Genomic DNA, 18,256 nt, shown 5'->3' on the forward strand with positions numbered 1-18,256 from the left:
CACCATTTTTATCTTTTCAGACTTCCCTTGTATCTCTGCTGCACAGTTAATCACCATAGAAATGAACGCCAGAAACCATCTTCCATCCATGCATATATTTTGTTCAGTACTAGTCTTTTCTTGTTCAGTTCTCTTTTTCACTGTCGCATCTTCTCCATCTCTTTCCAATCTTCTCATTGCCTCTGCATATGAAAGTCCTTTCTCAATTCTTATTTTACTCACCCTTTCTTCCTTTGCTCTTTTTGGACACTGTGCAGACCCCTTTTTATTTACAGTCTATGGTGCAGACGTGCAGAACTTTACAAACGGCGCCCCATAGCAGGCTATGTGGCCCCTGAACTGAAGTGAGTGTGACGCCCCTGCTTTAAGTGAAAGGAACGCCCTTGGCCCCGCCCCCCTCTCAGCTGGCTCACTGCAGCACCAAAACACAGTAGCTGACTGCGAGCTGGATGCTAACTCAACCAGCTAACAAGGTAAGGGTAACACACTGACGTCCTCCTTTTCTATTTTGACGTATTCATTGTAAATGCGGATATGAAAGTGAACTTTAAAAATCGCTTCTGGAAACTTATGTGACTGAAACTGTGCCTGATGTTTCACTTTTTACGCGACATGTGACTGTTAGCTGGCCTGTGCGTAAATGGGCGTAAACTACTTTAACTTAATGTTAACTTAACTATAATGTAGCCAACTACAGTGTATATAACCATAATGTAGCCTAATACAGTGTAAATACATTTATAAGAGTATAAATAGAATAAATACTGAACACCTTATCCCTTAGTTTCATTTACTATAACGGTGTAATGTCAACTACATTGAGTAAACGCCGATTAGTTTTCTTTTATTTTGGAATCCGTTCAGATTTTGGATGTTCCTGCTCGTGCTTCTAAACACCTTTTAGTTTTTAGAAGTTGAAGCTTAATGGAAGAATTCGACAAGTAATAAACTCATGTGTCTTGCCCATTTTATTGGCAGAACATGTCTGGGTGTGGCAACTTGTTACATGGAAGCCTGGTCACATATATGTTGTTAAGTAATGGAGCAAATGACAGCAAATTAACAAGGGACTATTTGGATAGTGTTCTCACTAAGAGTCATACCGTAGTTATAACTTTCCCTACTGTAGGTTGGGTTTGATATTCCCCTGGCATACTCAAAAGTCTGTTTATCTCTTCCAAACATATATACATATTGTATATAAAGATAAAGAGTAGACTATGGAAACCAGCTGATGTGAGGCATATCTCTCAACCACCTCTTGAAAGAGTGTAGAAATATTCAAACAAATGTATGCCATAAAGGGTTCTTATGTTCTGTGGGAAACATTGGCTTTGCAGGGTAACCTACAGGTCTAATACTCTAGACTTGTCTGAGTATTACCACTAGGGTTGCAAAGGGGTGGAAAATGTCCAGTAAATTTCCATGGGAAGTTAAGCTGAGGAATATTCTAAATTGGAAACTTTCCATGGGAGTTATGGTAATGTATGGGAATTAACTGGGAATTGAGGGTGATTTAATGGAAATATTTATTTGTAAGTAGAACTTTATCAAACAAAAACATGAATGTTGAGTTAAATATTACTCATCCCCCCGACCCAACCCATTCAAAAACAAACTAAAATGTAATCCCAACAAAGTCCCATTCAACATGATAAATGATAGAGCCCCTCTCCCTCCAACAAAGTCCCATTCAACATGATAAATGATAGAGCCCCTCTCCCTCCAACAAAGTCCCATTCAACATGATAAATGATAGAGCCCCTCTCCCTCCAACAAAGTCCCATTCAACATGCCAATAAAAAAGCATCTTCCCTCAAGCTTCTTAAGCCTAGCCTCTGCATTTTTGCTAAACCCTTAACCCTGACTCTTCCTCTTCAGTGTCACTGTCCAGCCTTGTTGAGGATGGCTCTGTGTTAGGCTCAAAGAGCCTCAGGTTTGTCGAATACCAACCAATTTTTCCACTCTCACATTTGTGAGCCTGTTGCGCACCTTTGTGTTCGTGTTAACGAACAAGGACCAGTTGCACTCTGAGGCAGCTGATGATGGTGGGATCTGGAACTGTACTTGCATAAAAATTGGATGTTTTAGTCAGGATTGTGCTAAAACATATTTTCCCTAACTATATTTAAGTTCCCTATTGAGAGCCATCCTTCAATTTAGTAAATTCCTGGTTTATTCCCATAGAAAGTTTCCAACTTTGAAAATTCCCAGAATTTTGCAACCCTAATTACCACATGCCAATAGGGTTCAGGGTTAGGGTAAGGTCTCATTACATGTATCAAGTCACAAAAATAATGTCTCACCACCTGTGATGATATACAGAATATTTTAATGTCCTTCTGTTTTTCTCTTTTTCTGTGTTACAGTTAGTGTATATGAGGGTGAGTGGGAGTGTTGAAGGCTGTAATGGCGGCAGTGGTAACCTCGGGGCCAAAGGTCACCGACTGTGTGACCAAGGTGGCGATAAGCATCTCCTGTGAGAATTTGCTGGACATGGACACTTTCTCAAAGTCTGACCCACTGTGTGTGCTTTTCATGAGCACATCAGGGCCCCACTGGACTGAGGTGAGGAGGTTAAAAGGTTGTTTAATCTGGAGACATATCCAAAGTACATATAGTGGTTAAACAACATCTCTTTGTCTGTATTAGATTGGCCGGACAGAGAGAATCATGAACTCCCTTAACCCCAAGTTTTCCAAGACGTTTGTCATCGACTACTACTTTGAGATGGTGCAGAAGCTGAAATTTGAAGTGTACGACATCGACAGTGAGAACTGCAGTCTGCAAGATGCTGACTTCCTTGGAGAACTGGAGTGTACCTTGGGACAGGTTAGCCCTCCTTGATCTCACAAAAAATGCTTAATCCGGATGCTTTTGAGTGCTGTGACATTTCCAGTAATGGCTAGTTTTACTGTATTTAATTTAAAAACACTTTTTCAAATTTCTGTTCAGGTTGTGTCCTCAAAGAAACTTGCACGACCTCTCGTCATGAAAGACAAGAGACCTGCTGGGAAAGGAACCATCTCTGTAAGTTGCTCTCATTCAGGCTAACAGTGACGTTTGGAGGGTTCAAAGCACAACTTCATTTCCATTAGAGTCGGGTTGCTGCGTAAAATGTTGGTAAAACAGTGTTAGATTGTTTTCAAATTGCAGTTTAAGCTTGCATTTGTGAATGCAGTGAGAAACTGTGTTCACAGGCATTGATTTATCGATGTGATTTTGAGCCCATGCAGTAATTTCCACTGCAGAGTCATGTCTGTTTTTGATGCATTGTTGACTGAGGTACTGAAGATAACAGCCAGTATCAATTACCAGCCTTTTCCTTTTTGTGCAAAGAATCTCTGAATTTTTGAATGATAGTATGAACTGCATGATGACATCCATACATTCTTTGATGAACATTATTCTTAAATGTTGAACTTTTTTATACCCAGTCGAGTTACTAACCTGTTGCAAGTTCCTCATCAGTTTGGAAATGTCCCTCCCAGGGTGTTTTTAGCATTACACAACTTTTTCACTGTTTTGTTGTCCATGTTCCAACTTTTTAAAAAACATGATGCTCACATCAAATTAAAAATGAGCATATATTTTTCACAAAAACATGTTTTAGTGTCAACATTTGATATGTGGTTTGTGCTATATTTTGAATTAGATACAGGCTTCAAATGATTTGCGAACCATCCAAATCTGTTTTTAGGAAGATTTTACAGTTTCCCAACTCTGATGGGATTGGTGATGTATCTGAATTTGATAGAATATTTGTTTAGTTGACTGATTAACACAGTTCTGTTTGTTTTTTTGTAGATTTCTGCTGAAGAAAGAACTGACAACAGGGTGGTGGAATTTGAAGCTGCAGCTAGAAAACTGGACAAAAAGGTACTGGTTATTACTTTACAGTTAAATTAAATGTTTAGAAACTGAAATATAATGAAACCATTCAGATATGGTTACAAAAATAAAGAAGCAGCACTTTTATTTTTGCTGCTAGATAGTTTTTATGAATTTAATGTTCTATTTAAAACATGAACCTCAACAACATACAGAGACATTTGGAAACTGCAGGCATAGAATACACTTTTACAATCAGTCTTTCCTGAAGCAGTCACTGCCTGTGATAACTAGGCTGAATTTATACATTCAAAAGGACAACAGCAACATAATGCAACATGTCTGTTAATTAGCTAGTGATAGCCTGCTAGCTCTTGTTGTTTGGCATGATTTTGTTTGTACCAGTGGCATGATGTGATAATTAAAGCCTGATACTTATGTAGCTGTGTAGAAACAAGTTTAACCTGCTTGATGAATTGAGCCATCAGTCAAGATCTTAAGACCTCAAGCCACTTGGTGATATTGTCAATCAAATGTGTGCACTTCGTGTTTTTAAATGCACCACTGTATGCAAAGCAAAGCAGAGCTAACAGGACGGCAAGCTGTAAACTTCATAGACTGAACCCCATGATTACCCTGAAGTGTTCATCTTCACAAAGATTAGCCTTTTATGGAGAACACGGAATAAGTAGTCTCTGTTTGCTCAGCTTCTCTGTAGGGACTCATCTTGTTTTTAGGTTAGGAGTTGATCAGTGGTCGTAATTTACAGTCAGTATTTTACATGGGGATAAAAACTGACTAAACTGACTAAAACTTTGAAAATACATGTTAGTGTGACTGAAACCACACTAATTCCAATTTCCTGAAGTTGGACTTACATACCAGGAGGTGCAAAAGTTCTCATCCTCTCCAAAACAAACAGCCATGGTGATTGAATCCTTTGAAAAGACAGAATAAACTTGTCATGCCAATGTCATTTCAGGGTGTCAGATTGGCTTAGCAGTAAGGTCGAGCGCCCCATGTATAGAAGCTATAGGTCTTAAAGCAGGCAGCTTGGGTTCATTTCCAACCCGCAGCCCTTTTCTACATGTCATTCCCATAGACTGTATATAAAATGGACAGCGTTGCTCCGCTTTTTCCCGTTGTACGGTTTTGAAGCCAAAAACGTTTCAATGCGCAGCCATTGTGCAGCCAGCCACCAGGGGGCAGACGCTTTTGTGGAAGCTTCACTTCCAGCCGAGCGAGCTGCAGCCCTGGTCATTCCCCACTCATCCATGTTTCCGATGCTATCCACCATCTTATCCCTTTGATTAAAGGCATGAAAATAGACCTTAGAAGACGAATCACATCTGAGCAAAAAACATGATTCAGTGTAACATTATTTTCTCATTTATTTCCAGGATTTCTTTGGGAAGTCTGACCCTTTCCTGGAATTTCACAGGCAGACAGCAACTGGATGGCAGCTGGCTCACAGGACAGAGGTACAAACATACTTGTTCTGTAGGATTCTGCCTGGTTTGTGAAAGCTATCTTACTTTTAAGATGTATACATGTGTTTCATTTCAACTGTAGGTGGTGAAAAGCAACCTCAACCCAGTATGGAGGCCATTCCGTATTCCGATACAGCCACTCTGTGGAGGTGATGTGGAGAAACCCATAAAGGTAACACACAGACTCAGTTGACTGTGAGACGCTGTGACTGATCACATTGCAGCATGTCCACTGTCTCTCTTCCTGCAAGGTTCCCTTTGAGAGAAATTTATGAAATCTGCAACGATTGTTTCCCTGTCAGTGATTGCTGCAACTTTGTGAAATCACTCCTGTCAAATCCTGGTCTTCGTTGTATAGTTATGTAATAGCAAAGCATACCAGATTATAAACTTACAAATTATAATGTCAACCTTGCACTCGGATTAGCTTTGCTGAATGAATGAGAATTTTCTAGAGTTGCTTTCTATGAAGCGATGTGAGGGAGTGTGGCTAAAAGGATAACTTCAAAAGTAAACTGGATATACTTTCCAGCTCTTTTTATTCATATTTCAACTAATATAGATCTTTGGATGTCAAACTATTTCCATATGTATACCTCAGGGTCTGATCATTTTGATAACAAAATGTGTGTTAGCTTTAGTTCACGTGTAATGATTTTTGTTTCTAACCCTGTAAATGCACACTTGTCAGGAAGAGATACTTCCAAGTCCACCGGGGAAGTAAGTTTTCTGTCCTCACTGTCAGTGCTCTCTTCCTGGAAGATGCAGTGTCTGTCAGAGGACAGGCAGAGTCCTAGATGCATCTATCTATCTTAAAGGAATGCGTAGCAGGTTTAAGGGATTTTGGCACAGTGGTTATCTTATCTGTGTTCTTACCCTGTGTTTCTTTTTAATCAATGACTGTCAGTTGGCCACTAGCATAAACAGAAAAAGATTCAACTATTTTCTCTGTTTACAGAGTCTCTGTTTTAAGTCTAATTATGAAGAACAAAGACTGATAGTCAAGAGTCAAATTTATTTATAAAGCACATTTAAAAACACAGCAGAAGCAGACCAAAGTGCTCTACAGTGCATAGAAAACACAATGTGAAAACCAAAACAAACAATTACTAAGAAAAAGAGACAAATCACACATCATTGGGAATTGAAAATTATTTAAGGCTAGGGGACTGAAATGCTAAAATATAAAAGTAAGTTTTGTGGCAAGTCTTAAAAGGGTCAAAAGAGGGGGCAGCCCTGATTGAGGAGAGGACCTTAACACTAAAAGCACGGTCGCCCTACAGTTTAGATTTTGACTGCCAGGAAACCCATGTTAGAAAGTCACAATATATCTTGTCCATTAATATTTTGTGAGAGTCCTACTTCAGCTGATCTCTATTTACAGATTCCACATAAACATGTAGAATCTTTATTTTAGGGTCTGGATTTTTGAAAGGCATTGTGCTGATTTCCATTTTAGTACATTTGTAGTCTCAGTAGTATTGACCAATCGGGTATCAGCAGGAAAAACAGTCTGTATGGAGTCTGTTTGGAAAGCAAAAGTAGGAGTAACACTCAACTCAACTCTCAACTCAACTTTATTTATAAAGCACTTTAAAACGACCACAGCCAGAACAGAGTGCTGTACATAAATAGACAAACAACCCAGGCATAAAAACAATTAAAACACAGGATAATAAAACAATACAAACAATAAACAATACATAAAAACAAACCATAAAACACTAAAACAGGAGCAGAGTCTCATGCAGGGTTGAAAGCCAAGGGATAAAAATGTTTTTTAAGACGAGTTTTAAAAATGGACAGTGAGGAGGCTTGTCTAATGTGGAGGGGAAGCTCATTCCATAATTTTGGAGCAGCTGCAGAAAAAGCTCTTCCACTCTGAGCTTCCGTTTTGACCTCGGTACCTCCAGGAGCAGCAGATCAGCTGACCTGAGGCACCGAGCAGGAGCGTAGGGGTGAAGGAGCTCAGAGAGGTATGGCGGGGCCAGACCATTTAAAGATTTAAAAACAAATAACAGAATCTTAAGATGGACTCTAAAGTGCACACGTAGACAGTTGAGGGAGGCCAGGATCGGAGTAATGTGCTCCCTCATATGAACTCCAGTTAAGAGGCGAGCAGCTGCATTTTGCACCAACTGGAGACATGCGAGTGAGGACTGACTGACTCCAATATAGAGTGAATTACAGTAATCCAGCCGAGAAGTAATAAAAGCATGGACTACTGTCTCAAAGTGCTGCTGTGCAAGAAAAGGCTTCACCTTTGCCAGCTGCCTTAGCTGAAAAAAGCTGGACTTCACACAATCCATCGTAAAGACATCCCTGCTCCTATCTGACAAGGATTTATTTATTGCCATACAAGAGCAGCTAACAATCTGTTCTAGATCAAACATTGTCACTGAGACGTGAATCTGCTTGATGCTGTGTGAATTAAGAAAATCACAGATTAGATTTCCTTATTGCCCTGAATGCATCAGAAATGATGGAACCAACCTCCATTCAACAAACAAACAGTCTTTGAAGTTGTTTTCTTCTCCTCTTGACGACAGACCTGACAATGCTTGACTTCTGACTTTTGTCTAATCTGTCCCAGGATGTTATTTCAGCAAACCTAAGACCGGTTAAGTACAAGAAAATCACAAATAAATCAGTTTCTTCTAGGACTCATACCGCTGAAGGAAGACGGAGTGAAGCTTACTGTGTATCTTACTATTTACAACTGTGACTCCCCTCAAACAGATGAACAGGCGCTCCTCTGAGGGATTTAAAGAGCCAAGAAATTACAGTGGTTCTTTTGCTAATATATCTGAAGGGATGAATTTCGCTTTACTTTTGATCCAAACACATAGCTGCTCCTCAAGTGGTCCGTTGGACTGTAAACAAGGCAGCACACAGAAAAGGAAGTCGTAGCAGGAGGCTAATAATCTCTGTGCCTGTGGGTTCAGAGATTACATTATTCATTGCAATTAGAGGTAATATAGAATACCAAGGTAAACCAGAGTGGGGCCTTTAAAGTCAATGAAAAATATCTTTCTCTGTTGCTGTTAGTGGCCTTTACTTTTGAATATTCCTTACCTGGTAACCAGATTAAATCACAGTATGTTTCAACTGCTAAGTTAACCAATTTGACAACTTCCCAGAAAGTAGCTGTTTTCCCATTAAGATAGATCCCTTCTTTAGCTGTCCATGAGCTTTCCTACTTCTTCATCTCGTAGACTGACTGTAGCACCACACAGCTTGGACTGTTTGCTCTTTGATGTCTCCACACCTGTTTGTCTTTTCACCTGTTTTCTCGACGTTGAAGGCGCTCAGAAGCTGCAGAGAGCAGATTCTGATCAGGTATCTTCTCTGAACGTGTTAGCGGGTTTGTACTGGACTTAGAAAGCTTGTGTGTGTGTGTATCAAGTTGTTTCAATATTAGTGTGTCTTACATTTGAACCTTCACCTCCAAAGCATGTCTTGGTTTGTTTGCTTTGATTCTCACACTATGAGTGTAATAGTATTAGCTAATTGACAATATATTTGTGGCTCAATTTGATGAACATTAACTGCATGTGTTGTGTTTCTCCTGTTTCTGTTTGCCAGGTGGATTGTTACGACTACAACAACAGCGGATCTCACGACTTTATTGGAACCTTCGAGACCACACTCGCCCAGATACAGCAGGGGTCTCAAACATACGCTGTGAGCTCTCCTCTCTTTCTGTCTTTGTGTCAGTTTAGCATTTTGCTTCAACCGAAACCAAGAAAACAACAGGAACACACAAAAAAGTTTCTCTCATACATTTTATTTTTGTAATACGTCCTTAACAAAGCTTATCAGGTGTTAGTAAACTGAAAACATACTCTGTTAATGTCTGACACATGTGTGCTGTGTTTCTTGCTCTTCTCAGGCTGAGTTTGATTGCATAAACAGCAAGAAGAAACAGAAGAAGAAAGGATACAAAAACTCTGGTGTTGTGGTCATAAAGAAGTGCCAGGTACTGTGGATCTTTAGACTTTTCTCTTTTGTACTTTTCATTTTCTGAAGGATAACTGGTTGGATTTTGAATCTAGTACAACCCCACTTTCTGACATTCCCATCAAACTACTAAAATAATATGATGAGCCAGAAGATTAGATATTGTCATGTTGACTTCTGAGGACTGATGCAGGTTTAAATGTTTGTTTTGAATGACTCTGCATCCTGTTGTCACTCTTCTGTTTCTGTATTTCAAGGAGTTTGGTAAATTAGTCTATTTGCCTTTTTTAACCCATTTTTGATTTAACTAAAACAAATTCCCTCTGCTGTAAGGATAGATATTTAACAGATGTGTACAAAGGTTTTTTTTGTTTTAATGTTTCTTAGGTAGAGAAACAATTCTATTTTAGTCACATCAGCATGTATGATGTATTGTCATAGTCACAGGATTTTCTGTCATTGCTCATTTTCAGATAGTGAGGGAGTACACGTTTCTGGATTACATAATGGGCGGCTGCCAGATTAACTTCACTGTAAGTACATAAACCCTTAGTCAGTCTTACGTCTCACAGTGAATATTCAGCTATTCAATATTAAGCTTTACCTCATACTCTCTGTATTTCTCCATCCCCTTCCTTTGACCAGATTGCTATTGATTTCACCGGCTCCAACGGGGATCCTAGAACGCCTCAGTCTCTGCATTACATCAACCCTCAGGGCTACAATGAATACCTGGCAGCTATCTGGGCAGTGGGTAACGTCATCCAGGACTATGACAGGTACATAAAGGTTTTTTTTAGGGATGCACACAATTAATCGATTATTGATAAATTGATTGTTAAGACATTTATTGAAACACACATTTTTGTTTTCAATTTCCCGTCACATGGAACGGACATCATGTGGTCTCATATTACACTCAGCTATTAGGGAGGTGTTTTCAGTTTAAAGCATGTTTCGATGTGAATCAGCTGTTAAAGGTGTTATGCACAGCGGAGACGCTCAGCTGGCGGCTGCGGCTGTGCGTCAGGTCTCCGCTTTTTAAAGAGGATCAATACGCAACTGCTGCCACCAATGACACGGACACAAAGGTTGACATCTTTAAACAGTACATTTCCCCACCTTTAGATACAAATCCAACAGACTGTTGGGAATTGCTAGTAAGTTATGTTTGCAGACCAGCAAAATCAGAGCTGTCTGGGATTTTCTGCAGCTGGACTGATTATGAGCCGGTTGCGCTCTCGGCTGACACCTGACGGAATACACATGTTTATTTTTCTCAATGAGAACGAGTAGACAGAAAACTGGACACTGTGAGTCTACTTTTCTGTTAGTATTATGAGTCTTCACATTATAAGACTATGTCCACAGAGAACATTTTTATGAGCCTGATCGTTGATAATCAGTGTTAAACATGTGCCCGTATTCAATACCGTCACTTATATGCATTTTATTGCTGTAGAAAATATAATTTAGGTTGAAAAAAACGTATTTCGCCTCGTTTTCAAGAATATAATATATATAAATATATATATATATATGTAAATATATATATATATAGATATATTTTTTTATTATTGATTAATCGATAATTGATCGTTAAAATTTCCAAAAACCGGTCACGGAAAATACTTAAAACGTACATCCCTAGTTATTTTATAGTGTTTTTCTTCTGGTAGTAAACCACTCCAACACTTAAGTGACGCATTTAAATTTGCTAGTCTCATTTTATTCAAATCTGAACTCACTTTTCTTCCTCCTTTGTTTAATTATCTCATGTCTGCAGTGACAAGATGTTTCCTGCATTTGGATTTGGTGCCCAGATCCCTCCTACAATGCAGGTAATCAGTTGTGATAGTTGAATCACATATAATATGTAAATGTCATTCACTGCGTGATCATTACAGTCTCTGAAACATAAAGAACAATGAATGGACCGATGTAACTCAGTTGAGATGTGACCAGATTGATAACTGTTTGTGTTGCAGGTCAGCCATGAGTTCCCCATCAACTTCAACCCATCAAACCCGTTTTGTGCAGGTAATAAGAGACTCAAGCAAATGTGTACTCTAACCGCTGCTGGCTAACATGATATTTGTGTAGCAAATTTGAGTTTGTCTGACCAGACAAAGTTTGTAGAAAACAGCTGAGGGTCTTGTGTAATTCACAGGTTTGATTCATTGCAATATGACATGAGAAAAGTTGACATAATCCTGTCTGTGTTGGTATTTTTTAGGTATAGAGGGTGTGATCCAGGCCTATCAGCAGTGTCTACCACAGGTGAAGCTATATGGCCCCACAAACTTCTCCCCGATCATCAACCATGTTGCTTGTTTTGGCAAACAGGCCATCGAGCAGGACACTGCCTCTGTGAGTGACCTTTTATTAAGTCATAAATCAAACAAAGCAGGATGATGGTGCCTGTTGTGTGTACATGTTTGTTATCATAGTTATGGTTGTTGTCACAGACCCTGGCTTTCAGAAAACCCCCAAAACTTGAAAAAAATAGAGAGTGTACCATTTTAAAACACGTGGTGTTGAAGCTATCAAATACAACTGCAACAGATAATGTTGAACCACAGCAATGGTGATACTTGCATGTGTAATATTCACATTGTAACACCAAGGATGTCAAACTTATGACCTGAACTATGACCTACTGCCACTTGTTTAATGCTTCATGGAAACACTCCAGGTGTCCTTGGGCTGAACATAGATCCCCGTGTGATAAAAGTGGAAAGAGGGATTTGATTTGATCACAGACTGTGGGACTTGAATTTTAATTGTTATGTACATGAAAAAATACTAAAGTTGTTTGGTATTGACTATTGTACTTTCTAAATTAGCAGTCTATATCGCAAAAAGAAAAGATATGATGTCAGTTGTATCAAAGTGTCAAATCTTGGACAACCTTAGTTATAGTTTGGGTTTGTAGGATAATTACAGAATCTGTGTGAAAGTGAAAGCAACTTCCTCCATCCAATCTATAGTGAGTGTTGTTTTGTTTCTCCTCTGTTGAATTTTTCACAGCAATACTTTGTCCTGCTGATCATCACTGACGGAGTGATCACAGACATGGATGAGACTCGCAACGCCATTGTCAACGCCTCCCGTCTACCCATGTCCATCATCATCGTAGGGGTCGGGGGAGCTGACTTCACCGCCATGGAGTTCCTGGATGGAGACGATGGGAACTTACGCTCGGCTACAGGAGAAGCCGCCATGAGAGACATCGTTCAGTTTGTGCCTTTCAGGCAGTTCCAAAATGTAAGCCACATCACACAGCCAAGTTTCTGCAGGCATGCAGCACCTAACTTTGTTTATAACCCTGAAATCATGCTTACATTTAAACGTCTGCACGTCTTATTTCAGGCAGGCACTGCAGCCCTTGCTCAGAGTGTTCTGGCAGAGCTGCCTGATCAAGTGGCCTCCTTCTTCAATTTATTTCAACTGAAGCCCCCCAGCGAGCCAAACCCCACCTAGAAATGTAGGCTACCCCGCTACCCCGCTGACTGGCTGACTCACTGACCCCATTCCCCTCCTTCCTCTCCATGTTTGATCCAAAGCTGCATGCATAGAAATGACTTTTAGGGCAGTGTGAGTGTCAGGGTTTAGACACAATCTGCAGAGAATAACTGACACACTTATCATCATAGATAAGGCATAACCACACATTTGTTTCTCATCTGTAACTTACTGGATTGGTTGCTATCCAGAATAAAGTTCTGCACATAATAATTTTTTGAGGCTTTGCTTAACTACAGATTAAAAAAACACACTTTAAGACAAACACAAGAAGTAAGTTGAAGAAGTGAGGTTTGTTTACAGCTCAATCTTATAACCCATCAGCTATTGACAACGCTGCTTTCAAATGCTGCATCTGCTTATAGAAAATAGACTAGGCTGGACCAGCAGTTTCTCCTCTTTCGTGTTTGTGATTGGCTCTGTAATCTCCAACAGCAGAAACATGAAACAGAGAGCTGAGACGCTCAGGTTGGTTGCTGTGAATTTCCACAGAGGTGGAAGTATTCGCTTAAGGTCGAGTACTAGCTCAGGTTGAAGGCAGGCTGAAGCATGGAGGATTAAAGGACACACCTTTCTCCCTCCCCACTCCTTCCCCTCCTCCTCCGCACAGTTTGGATGGCTGGGCAAAAAGCGACAGCAATGAGCGCAGAATTTCACAAAAAGCTGAACATTTCCTAAAAGACCCTAAAAACCCTGCAAGAATGTGAAGGACAATGGGTTCTCAGTGTAGCTTCAAGCTGCAGGTGTTTGTGAAGTTGTGTAAATACTGAGTTCACTTTGCAAAGAGTTAAAAATGTTCTCTGACCTGCACTGGAAAATGCTTTGGTGATGATGAGGTTTTTAGTTGGGTTAACTCCCTGCTTACTCTAGCTTAATATTTAGAAGTGAATTCACTTTTTTTGCGGCACCAAGAATTGTGCATTATTTGCATCTGCTACCTCAAGCTCTAATTCATAAAACAAATTCCCCCAATGATATTCAAATACAAACCTGTCTCTGCTCCATGTAGTTTGTTCTTGTTTTGTGTCCGATTGTGGAGATGAGCTGTCAGCATCTCCAGAGCTGTGGCAAGTGCTCCCGTCCTAATAGAGCTCAAATCTGTCCGCATATTCATATGTGAAGAGCTGGATGGCAAGGGGAAACTCTTACTTCTGCCATTAATAACAAAGTGTCCTCCCTAGAGCCAGTAAGAGCAGGTAACAAACACTTACATCAACTGTCTGGGTAGCAGCCCAGACTGTCTCCTCCACACACAGGAAAGTGTGCCTGTGTGTGCTGGGGTTCATCCTTGGCTGAGTGTAAACTAAGATGGTCATGGCTCACACTTTTGTCCTGAACTTACACAGAGTAGACCAAGCCTGACAGAGACAGGTCATACTGTAGCTGCACCCGGTCTTATCATGTGTGTTCGTGGGAATATTCTTGGAGTGGTGAGTGTTGCCAAGTAACACACTTTTATCCACTCTACAAACAAAATAACTGCAGAAGGTTTGGATAACAAAACCCCAAAGAAAATAAATACAGATAGCACAATACTGGACCTCATAGAATTGTGTTAAGGCTCTCACTGTGGCTCTAAGAACACCAACACAAACAGAAGCTTTTAACAGGGATTTCTGTGAGGTCTGTACCAAAACAATCATCATAAAGCAGTTTAGTCGATGATTCCCACTTTTACAGGACTGAATGGCATCGACAGCTCAGTGCTGAGTCTGCTGACAGCCTCATTTAGCTGAAAGAAATCAGCATCTGCAGTGCGGGGACAGCGCCCTGTTTAAGTCCAACACATGCTGCAGGCTGGTTTAGAGGAGAGGAGAGGAGCTCTTCTATTAATTCAAACAGGATATACCAGACAAAACAAAACCTTTAAACAGCTCACTGTCTGAGTAGTGTCCAGTTACGGATTACTCACTCTCATCTTGACACATTTTCATCAATCGTGCTGTAAACAGGACGCGATGCCATTGCCTTCTTAACGTACTTTACTGACTGTTCCTTTTTCCATTCATATTACCTTGACTAGGCCGACAAAGTCTGACCCAACACACTAAACGCCTGCTCCTTCCTAGATGGGAAAGTCACACCAAGGTGTAAGATAAACAGGGTTTAGGTCTAACTAGTGCACAAGGCTTTACTTTAAGTCAATACCAGTACTTTACATTTGTTGCAGAAGGACAAGTAGGTTGATATCACACTTTTATAGCAAGTAAATGTTGTCACTAGCTGTTCAAAGTGTCAAACATACGTAAAATCATACATTCACTTTATTTTAATCAACTTCTTTTCAGAGCTTCTGACAGTTTTTTTTATAGAAAGATATAGATATATAGAAAGTTCTTCAGTGTGCATCCTAAGCTTTGTTTTTACTAATTCCTTATCTAACAGTAGAAGCAACTAAACAAAATTATATATATATATATATATATATATATATATATATATATATATATATATATATATATATATATATATATATATATATATTATCAGTGTGGACAGTAGAGCATTGTCACTGTCGGTGTCAGTAGTGTGCTTATTGTTACGGTGCAGACTTTCATACTAATCATATCTAAAACAACCAGATCCATACCACGCTCAGACACACGTGGCTCACTCTGCTTCTTTTATTTGGCTGCTTGAATCAGTCCCCCTGCTTCTTGCTTTCTAAATCTTAAACATTTTTCACTTTATCCTCGTCACTCTGTCTCTCCTCCTCAGGGTCCTCAGGAAATGCTCGCTCAGAGCGTCCTGGCAGAAGTCCCTGGCCAGGTGACAAGTTTCTTCAATACCATGAGACTAAGGCCGCCGAAGAATGACACTCCTCCAGCATCTGCACCCACCCCCGAGTGAAGCACCCTGACTCGGACCGACCTCTCTCCTCCGTGTAACTCTGTATGCACAGCAATCATTATTTTCATAGATGTATTTAAATGTTGTGTAAGCATGCAGCATGCAGTCATGTTTTTATTTGTTAGTATGAACAGTATCAAGCCATAGAGGACTGACATTGTCGCACATTATCTAACATCTAACATGTACTTCACATAGATATGGAATATACATTTAACACATAACCTTATGTGACTCAAGTGCCAGGATTGTAAAGAGTTTGAGTAATTTTTATATTTTACTGATCAGTAGAGGAATCATTTAAAAACAGTCCAACTTTACACAAGAGGGCTTTACTTCACAGGGAGTCACATACCCTGCATTTCCTTGTGTAAGCTGGCTCCAGAAGCTTACATTAAGAAAGAACCTCTCTGTGATCCTGTCCATTGTGGGTCTTGTAAACAAAGGAAGCTACATGATAATGTAAAGCCATATCTGTAATAGTACAACGTGATGTTGTATGTAGATTAGGCATCCATGATGAGGCCTCAGGAAATGCCATTTCAAGCCAACTGGGGAGGGGAGAAAATCTTGCTTCAGCTCAATACAGAGCAACTAAGCTCAGTTTGAGTGCACCTTCAGACTTTCTGCTTCAGACTCTGAGTGTGCTAACACAATAAGGCAATGTTTTTTTCACGTAATATGACGCTTCCTCTGCACAAAAAGGATCAAACCCCGGCTGTTTACTCCATTTATATAATAAATTATATTATGAGAAGGGGTACCGGATACGTTTTTGCAGTGAAAGCAATACTGCTGCTGCAAATAAGGAAGGAGACTGATACTGCAGAAGATGGCTGTTTATTTGTAAATTAACATTTAGTTTTACCATCTGAACTGTCAGTGGCTCCCATTTTTTTCTCATGTGACAACTGCACAGAATAACTCTCTCTCTCTCAGGGCCACTTTTGGAGTCTTTGGCCTCTGCAGCGCCAATGCTCCAAACAAAACCTATGCAGCTTAGTATTTTCAGCATCCTCGGTGTCAGCTGTTTTGTTCTTCACTGCAAAAACAGGAGATAAAACATTGTCAGGGTTTTAGGAGCACAGATAAAAACATAATTCGGAGTCTTTACATGCTGTGGTCTCATTACTCTCTTAAATGTTGGATGATCTAATGCCAATTTAATAGTGAGTTTTAATTATACCTGAAGCAAACGGGTACAAATGAGAGGAGCGGTTAGATTATATTCACTATGAACTCTAGAGTGCATGTGGGCTCTGTAATGTGATGCAACCAGCATGTACTGCTATAACTGCAGCTTCATTTTGTGGCTTCATTGCATCCCTAAAAGCTTCCATAATACTTGAGCTGAGCATCCACACTCCCCCGTAGAGAGCATCATCAAGTAACAGTCCATGAAATGACGGCACTTAAAAGCTGAAACTCTGAATATAACCTGGTACACTGCGAGTTACCATGGAGATATAATCAAGGTATATGTTTTGTGACATTGAAACTTTGACTTTAGATTTAGCCGACCCCGTTTACCCTCTAATCTCACTTCGTAGTACACTCCCAAAATCTTCACAGAAAAACTAAGGCAGCTAATATCAGGCCTCTTATTAGTTTGTCCGTCAGATTATCTGCCAAAATGTTTTATGTGTTGTTCGTGTTCTTTTTAACATTTCCTCACTCTCTTCCTCGTTCTGAAACAACATTCACATCTGTCTTTCATGCTTGTGTTTCCATGCAAAATGAATTTTATCTCTAATGAAATTGCAGACAAATCTTAAGATGTACAAATAATAATATTCAGACGTGTTTACATCCTGGATGCCTTCATTATGGATCAAACTGTTTAAATGAAAAGCTTTTCTATATTTACAAAACCGAATCTTTGATATTTTGCACTGTGTTGTCTTTTCTACTTCAGTTTCTTTTTTTAAATTCAGTGACATATTTGATTAAAACAATCTGGAAGCATTTATTATCAGTAACTGCAGGTTTACACTTATGTACATTAGAAATTCACTTTGTCTTAATTGGAGTTAACACTCTTACTTAGCTGACTGTTATGAAATATCCTAATACATTTCACTAAGTGTAAAGAAGTATTTTGATTGTGTTTTGCACCGGTCACTGTGGCATTGCATACCTGTCTTTGTCATGAACTTTGATTTGATCAGTATTTCATGTAAATATGATTAAGCAAAAAATAAGCCAGTGCGTACTACATCATGTTCGTGTTATATCATTTGGAAGACTAGTTTTGATGTTTGTACTGCTGCTGTCTGTCTATTGAAAATAAACATTTGTATTTTCACAAAGTGGGGATTTATTTTCTTAACTTTTTGTTAAATGCTTGAAATGTGTGAAGATCATAGATGTCTCACTTTAACAGATTTTGCTGGTTTTTATTGATAATTCTCAGCTTAAATTTTACTATTCAGAGTTTTCCTGATGTTCTCATTAAGATTTGTTTGTTTAGTACACAAAAAATGTTCTGTTCTTGATGGCTTAGTAGTATATATTAAAAATTCTGCAAAGACTTGGAATAAAATCTGAAATTAGGAGATGTTGTTACTTGCATTAACTTAAAGCTTTTGCTATTTTTAACA

The 18,256-nt window shown here is 39.4% G+C and overlaps 1 protein-coding gene across 2 annotated transcripts; it reads left to right on the forward strand.

The window, feature by feature from the left end:
* The first annotated feature begins 394 nt into the window (after positions 1–394).
* On the forward strand, positions 395–17,970 carry LOC117828751 (copine-3-like). 2 transcript variants are annotated; one of them, XM_034706062.1, is made up of 17 exons: positions 395–473; positions 2,370–2,568; positions 2,653–2,832; positions 2,956–3,030; positions 3,808–3,879; positions 5,232–5,312; positions 5,404–5,493; positions 8,907–9,005; positions 9,214–9,300; positions 9,755–9,814; positions 9,927–10,060; positions 11,068–11,122; positions 11,270–11,321; positions 11,518–11,651; positions 12,312–12,548; positions 12,654–12,768; positions 15,525–17,970. In XM_034706062.1, the coding sequence occupies exons 2-16, from the start codon at positions 2,410–2,412 to the stop codon at positions 12,762–12,764; spliced, it is 1,626 nt and encodes a 541-aa protein (XP_034561953.1). In that variant the 5' UTR covers positions 395–473; positions 2,370–2,409; the 3' UTR covers positions 12,765–12,768; positions 15,525–17,970. The 2 variants fall into 2 exon arrangements, with proteins under 2 accessions (XP_034561953.1, XP_034561952.1); XM_034706061.1 differs by lacking the exon at positions 12,654–12,768.
* The last annotated feature ends 286 nt before the right edge of the window (positions 17,971–18,256 follow it).

This window comes from Notolabrus celidotus, chromosome 17 (assembly GCF_009762535.1).
Source record: "Notolabrus celidotus isolate fNotCel1 chromosome 17, fNotCel1.pri, whole genome shotgun sequence".
Taxonomy (NCBI): Eukaryota; Metazoa; Chordata; class Actinopteri; order Labriformes; family Labridae; genus Notolabrus; species Notolabrus celidotus.

Excerpts from the sequence above, each read along its gene's own strand:
- LOC117828751 (XM_034706061.1), top strand. The coding sequence starts at position 2,410 with ATGGCGGCAGTGGTAACCTCGGGGCCAAAGGTCACCGACTGTGTGACC. Across the intron at positions 5,313-5,403 it reads AGCTGGCTCACAGGACAGAG|GTGGTGAAAAGCAACCTCAA; the intron begins GTACAAACATAC and ends TTTCAACTGTAG. Across the intron at positions 10,061-11,067 it reads GTCATCCAGGACTATGACAG|TGACAAGATGTTTCCTGCAT; the intron begins GTACATAAAGGT and ends TCATGTCTGCAG.